Source organism: Crocuta crocuta, unplaced genomic scaffold, assembly GCF_008692635.1.
Source record: "Crocuta crocuta isolate KB4526 unplaced genomic scaffold, BGI_CrCroc_1.0 scaffold102, whole genome shotgun sequence".
Classification (NCBI taxonomy): Eukaryota; Metazoa; Chordata; class Mammalia; order Carnivora; family Hyaenidae; genus Crocuta; species Crocuta crocuta.
In genome coordinates, this window is record NW_027530019.1 from 10,107,802 (window position 1) to 10,114,934 (window position 7,133).

Here is a 7,133-nt window from a genome sequence, read left to right on the forward strand (position 1 = left end):
GCAAATAGGTTGGTCTATGAAGAGGCACGTGCCACGTCTTAGTGACCCTTTCCTCCCTTTTTTTCCACAGTGTCCCCCACATTCCCTTACTTGGCAAAAACTCGCTATCCCGCTCACCCCCAGCATTGGAGCAGCTGAGCAATCCAGCAGCTGACACCAGAGACCCTCCCATTAGTCGCATTCCCGTAACATCCGCCTTTCCTTCAGATTCTTCTGCCTCTGCCCAAAGACAACCATCAAAGTCCTCCAGCACCTCAAGCTACCAGGCAGAGCCAGTGACACAACCCTCTGCTGCTGCCCCTAGGCTGATGTCTCCCAACCCAGCCCAGCCTGAGAGGTGGACTGTCACAGTCCTGGCCCCACTGGCCTCCGCCTGGTCCTGGGTCCAAGCTGACCCCACAGCCAGTAATGTTCATCTTTTCTCTCGGTCCCTCCACCCTGCCTACCCTGACGGGCAAATTCCAAACACGCCAGATTAGGTATCAACTCCTCTGNTGGAGACTTAACTGTTTCTTTGCCTTCACAGTGTCAGTGCTCTGATGCTTCTGCTTGGCTCTGGGTGGCTGAGGAGTTGTCTAGTAGCTCAAAGAGCCAGGGTGGTCTACAATGGCCCAGAGGGCCCTTCTCCCCTCAAGGTTGCTTAGTCAAGAAATGCCCTTTTAGCATCAGCCAAAGCCCAAAGCCCTGTGCTATGGCACACTGCAGAGATACAGGAGGTGTGGGCTGCCTGGGCCCTCCCCCTTCCCTCAGGAACCATCTGCCGCCTCTCCCCTCAGACCCAGGGAATGACCTTCAGTCCCTGGAGGAGCAGGAGACAAAGGAGTTGGGGGCCTGAACGAATGAACGGAGTAAAAGTGAGGAGACTGCTTGAGATGAAGGCTGGAGATAGGGTGAGCTCTGTGGGCTTTTGAGCCACATCTGCGGAAACCAGGGGAGGACAGAAGTCTCATTTTAGGTTGCAGTGTAGGTGAAATTCTGGAGTGGACACATGGTCCCTAGCCCTTCTGGGGTGGGGCACAGGGACCCTGGGAGCTGCATGTAGTCCTATGTCAATGCAGTCGTAGTAACCACACTAGCACTGATACTTGGAATTCTTGGGTCATTGAATCTGAAGAGGCTGGGCGCTTTCTGCTTTTCAGTGAGAGAGTTAACAGGGACCAAGGAGAATCACCAGGGCCCCAGGCCCAAGTGAGATTTTTTTTTTTTTTTTTTTTTGCTACAAGCCAATTATTAAGTTACATAAAGTACTCTGGACTTAAAAAAAAATCTTATGACTTTGTAGGGTATTGGGTCCCTGTGCTCTCCTTGTCTCTGCACTTTTCTATTTTTTCTGATGTCTCTTTCTTATACTATCTTACTCCTTCCATTGTTGGCTGTTTCCCTTAGTCTCTACCTCTGTTTCAGCACTCAAAAGACTCAAAGGGAGGATCTTGAAAGAACTAGCACACAGTTCCAAGCCAGTGATGCTCAGGCTCCCATAGAGTCCTTCCTTGCCCTCTTCCCTCCCATCAACCCTCTCCAGTCTTGGCCAACTCCTAATGCCTTCCACACATTGACATCCACCCACTCAAACCCAGCACCAGCCCCACCCCTGCCCCAGACTGCCAAAAGCTGCTTTTGAAGGTCAGAGAAGCCAAAATAGTCTCTGTTCTCAGCATCCTCCCTTCCCCCCTTAACTGTAGCCAGAGGAGAGGAGGAGCTGAGTCACCAGAACTTGGGGGGTGGGGGGGAGACAGAGGAGGAGGAATCTTTGCTTTGCTCAGATCCGGAGATGCAAAGCAGCAACATGGCAACAGCCCCATTTGGATTGAGGAGGCCATCTGCAGAGATACACAACACAAACCAGGCTGAATTTTGAGCATCACAAAAGGAAAACACCTTCTTTCTGCAACTTCATATTTTGTATTTCTTACCATCTCAAATCATCTATCTCCTATCTGCTTTCTAGGGCTCCCTGAGGTGTGCTAAGAGGGAAACTTGAGCAGACATTTGGCTGGAGAACAAAATAACATTTCCCAGCCAATGCAGAGCACCCCCTTATCCTCAGCTGCTACCCCTAAGGGCCACACCCTGGGCATCGTTCCAATCCACACTGGAGTTATCCTTCAGCCCTCACCCTCTGAACAGCCACCCACGACAACTGAACCTCCACCTGCTGTGTTCCTAGGCTCTGCTGCAATGAAGTGGTGAGATGCCAAAGACAGAGGCCTGAGCCCAGACACAAAATGTGACTAGAAGTCCTGGATTTGATACCCGACTGCCAGTTTATCAATCATGCCATTAAACAAGCCACTTAACCTCTCTGAAAGCTTGCTTCCTGAACTATAAAATGAGTATAGTATTAATACCATCCTCTAATAATGCAGTGAGGAATGAATGGCATAAAAGATGAAAAAGTGCTTCATTCCTAGAATCCTAAACCTGCAGGTGCACAAATGCCACTGGAAGTCTGTCTCCTTTTTGTAGATTTATGATCAGAATTAAATTTAGATTAAAACCAGATTCTCAGACCAGACCAACTCTAGAGTACCCCCTAGCTCCCAGATAAACCCAAAGGAAGGTAAGTACTATTCATGTTCACTGCTTTCCCATTTCAGATAGCAATGCAGACCACCCACTCCCCCCAGTTGTAGGGCCAATGAGCTACTATATTAATTCAGAATGGCTTTCATGTTTGCAGAAGTAACAGAAATACCACTTTTAGAGCACAGCAGTGGTAATGGAGACTCACAAAGAAGGCCTGCAAATTGGTCCTTCGGTGTACGTTTCTTAGAGTCTTTGAATATCAATCATGAATTCTAAATTATGAAAGCCTCTCCCTTTCCTATAGATGCTCAATAGTAGAAGTATCAGAGTGTTGTTTAAACTCAGTTTTCCACTGTCCTAATAGTTTCTGGGTTTGTTTTATTATGCTTGGAAGCTCCAGATTCTCTGAAGGATTAGAAAGTTAGGCTCCAAGTCACCACTGGAGACTACCTCACTCAAAATTCACCTTGGAATGCCTTTACCAGATTTGACCACTAGAAGGAGCTGGGCCACTGACACTCCATCAGTGGGTCCTTCCTTTTCTGTGTTCCAGAGAGTGAAGAGTGGATAGTGGATAGGAATGATTGCACTTGCCCTGAGACTGTAGGATACATGTTTGTTCCCTTTCTCAGCCTTTTGTCCCAGGGTTAAGGAGAGGTGAGAGGGATGGTGGCCTAGTCTGTGGGTTGGGCAGAAAGGATTAAGCCATAGCATATCCCCTTGAGTCCATCACAGCAGCCTGGTTCCCTTTGCCACTTGGCAAATGGGAGGCTGAAGGGCGGGGCAGTGTCTGCAGCTGCTTTGGGCTGTTGTTTGTGGGGACAGCTGAGAGGAGCCAGCAGGGGTGGGGCTGTGGCTGTCTTAAGCCTTGTGGGTTTTTCCAGGAAATTCTCCACTGTTCTCCAGGGACATAGGCCACCATGAAAATGTCTAAACCTAAAAAAAAAAAAATTCAGCATACTAAAGTGAGTTCTGTTCTCAGAACTCCTGTTCTTGGGAGTATGGTCCTAGGCCCCTGGAGGACACCATGGCAAACTGATTATAAAGATCAAGTAGGTATTTATATACTAGTGGTTATTTCTGAGAAAAGCCTGAGCATAACTATGCATCACTCTGTAAGCATCTTCCCAACCATCCTTGAATGCTAATCTGAAGAGTGGCTAAGCAGTATGGTTTAAGTTCTCTTCATTCTTACACCATTCCAGAATGCAGGCTACTCTTACATTTCTGTGGCCCAAAGGACAAAGTTAGAGAATTCAGTGTATATTGTTAACATCAGCACATATCCACCAAACTTCAGTTCAATTATTAATTTCACCTCTGTCATCCCCTTATCCAGCTTGTACCAGAGATGGTAGGAATAACAAATGCTAAAACTGTCCATTTTCAATCATCAGTGCTAATGGAAGAAGCCATGACATGAATAATTCTAAATAGAAAGCCATCTCAAAACAGTGAGTGGCTAGCTTCACAGGAAGCCAGTCACATCAAAGAGATGCCAGCGTCACATTTTTTAAGATGCTGCACATATTCCTAGGATAATGGACCGTTGCTCATATTAACCCTCTCATCTCCTCTCTCTAGGAGCATCTCTAGAGGAGTCAGTGATCAGAGAAATGACTAAAGATGTGGCAGTTAGCAGGAGGAATAGGAAGAGAAGGGGAGGTAACTAACCACTACACTGCATAATTGAGACTGATCTGTATAAGATATGAATTTAGTCATTCGGTGGCAGTGACTGTTGAGTTGGATGGATTTTATATTCCATAAAGGCACTGGCACATGGATTGGTGTGTCAGCATTTACTGACAGCATGACCAGATGCCCAACACTTTTATACTGGGATATAGGGCTTTCTGCAGTATCCTCACAGATACTATCATGGAATGATAGTCCTGAAATATTTTCTCAAATCCCTAACCCATTTCTCCCACTCAGCAGAATGGAAATTGAATCCTGTGGATTTGATCTCCGAGTCAAACCTCAGAGTGTGACTATCTCTTGTAGCAGCAAATCCAGGAGACCCTGCTTCCACCCTGGATTTGATGGTGCCCATCAGCCTTTGGTACTGAGATTCTGCTCTGCTTTGGAGATCTGTTGGCTGAACCAAAGGAGGAACCAGAAATCCTGAAACTTGGAGGGTGGTACTGTGTAGACTGAAGGAAAGGTACTAAGCAAGGATCTGGGAAGGTGACTCAGGGATTCACAGTTCTCTATAAAGGGAAGCAAAGAGGCTAGGATATAAAGAGGAACACAAAAAAAGAGTGGATTTTTGCATGGGAGATGATTAATCACTCAAGAGAAGTACCTCATTCCCTTAGTGCATATCAACAGCTGTCCATAAACCACCTCTTGTTAGGTAGAAATTCTGTTCTCCAGGCTCTTTCCATCATCATACATACCATCTGTATGCAAAGAGTACTGGGTATGCAGAGGATAGCTTCTGAGCTTTCCAACTTTTCCCTCAGGAGTCCCCCCTTCTTCTGCCTGACCCAAACCTCCCACAAAACCAGCTCTGCCAGGGAGACTGGACCTCTGACATTCTGTAACCAGCCTTCACCCAAAGAACTTGAGACAAATGACACTAGTCCTAACCTTTGACCTCTGAGGAGAAGTGAGCTAGGTGCCGGGTAATGAAGAGTCTCAATTGTTGGTTCAAGTCAAAGGATGACAAGTCAATGTTCCAGGAGAGAATCCCTGTGAGAGAAAAAGAAAGAGAGAGGTCAGTGGGGGTGGACTTAGGGGAGTACTTCCAAGCTCACAGAAGGGATAAGAACAGGGAGAGGATAAGGACTGCTATGATGAGCCTCAGTGACGTCTTTAAGAAAGGTGGCTAGTGCCTATGTCTATTTCCTATCTTGTGCCCTTCCTGAGCTTTGCCTGAGCCAGAGAGAGAAGGGCAGAGGTTAGGTTAAACGTGGTCATTAATAAGTTTGTATGTAGTAGTTTTCTTGCAGAGTTGCCCAATTGTGATAGAAGTGACACTCAAGGGAGCCAGTTCCCAGGTACTGGGGGCTGCCTTCTTGGTCTTTACAGCTAAATAGTATTCTAGACTCTCCTTCTATGCCCCCTCCTTGCCTCCAACCCCCCCCCCCCCGGGGCTNGCAGGACTGCGCCACAGGCAGGCAACTGGAGAGGGAGGTGAGGGCTGAGGAGCTTGTGGCCACGAAGGTCACTCTCTCAGGTTTACCGCTGGCACTGAGATTTAAGATTTGTCCGGGGCGTTCAGAAAGCACACTGTTCCTGTTCAGGGACCCTAAAGAAGAAACTAAGGTAGGAACATGAACTCTCCAGGGGATGGTGAAGACTTTCAAGACGTCAGACCCAGGACACTGCGGGTCGGACGGGTGTGACCAGAATGGCCCCAGGGGGTGTATAGAGCTCCCCTGCCTCAGGGAGATTGCGGAACGCCTTGGGGTGTGCGGGAGGGATGGGGAAAGAGAGATGTTAGTAGCTAAAGAGGATATTCACGCACGACATGGAAGATGCAGGTGACAGGGACTGATGATTCAGAGTAACAGGGAGCGCGGATCTCAGGAAGTGCAACCTAGGGATGGGGAATGCAGACGTACACACAGATGGCGGAGAAGCACGGGATGGAGGATGCCCCGAGCACAGCCAGGACAGCGGCTCACCTTGTTCAAGGTGGGCCCGCACGGCCCTCAGCTGACTCTCTGTACCGATATCGCCGATCACGATGAGCAAAGAGTGTTTCCGCAGGTCCCAGCGTGCTGCCGCCACTGCGGCTCCGGCCTCGCACAGCGGCTCCGCGGGGTTCTGAGCTAGCGGAGCGCCCGGGCTTCGGAGCCCCAGCTCCGGACTTGTCTCCATGGCAACGCCGCTAGGCCGCCGGGGCCCAGCTTCGGTCTCCATGGAAACTCCGTTGGAGTGCTAGGCCGGCAGCATCCGCTGCAGGGAGAGTGTGCGCCGTTCTTAAAGGCCGGCGGCAGGAACCGTTCATTGGCTGCAGCCTGTCAGGGGGTGGAGCTCTGGCGCCGCAGGGGCAGGGCTGGGGCCGCGACGCTTCGGCCCTGCGGACTCGCTCGATCTGTGGGGTGGTGGCCGCCCTCATCAGCCCCAGCTCGATTTCCACAGGGAGCGCCTACCGTCTTGGGTAGGGGTGGGGCTCTAAGGAACCGGGTGGAGGGGCGAGTCGATTACCTTGGCGCCAGAAGAAGCTTCTAGTTAGGATGTTTCCGGGAGAAGTGTTGTCTGGCAATTCCGCAGCCTGGCCCAAACTGAGGGGAGCCATATTGTCCCTCTCTGTCTATCAATTTGTATCGTCTTCATCTGTGCCGGTGTATTATCTTTGTCTGGTTCTTTCGTTCTTTCTTTCTTTCTTTCTTTCTTTCTTTCTTTCTTTCTTTCTTTCTCTCTCTCTCTCCCTTCCTTCCTTTCTTTCTTTCTTTCTCTCTCCTCCTCTCTCTCTCTCTCTCATTCTCTCTTTCTTGTCCTCATTGCCAGAGGCCCTGGGAATGCTCAGGAAGGCTGCGCAGTATTGGAGGGACAGGATGACCTTCCAGCCCTGAGTCCCTGGTGAGTTGTTTTTCCGAAGATAGTGGTTGGCTAGTCTCCATCTCTGCTGAGTGCAGGACTCCAGTGCAATG

General features: G+C 49.3%; 1 protein-coding gene across 1 annotated transcript in view; it reads right to left on the reverse strand.

Moving 5' to 3' along the window:
• The window catches only part of MAP1A (microtubule associated protein 1A), a 19,751-nt gene extending 13,352 nt beyond the window's left edge, over positions 1-6,399 (reverse strand). The window contains exons 1-2 of the mRNA XM_077764554.1: positions 6,162-6,399; positions 5,122-5,223 (exon numbers count right to left, since the gene is read on the reverse strand). Of these exons, the coding sequence (XP_077620680.1) occupies positions 5,122-5,223; positions 6,162-6,399 (340 nt within the window). The remainder of the gene's footprint in view (positions 1-5,121; positions 5,224-6,161) is intronic.
• Between the last annotated feature and the right edge of the window lie 734 nt (positions 6,400-7,133).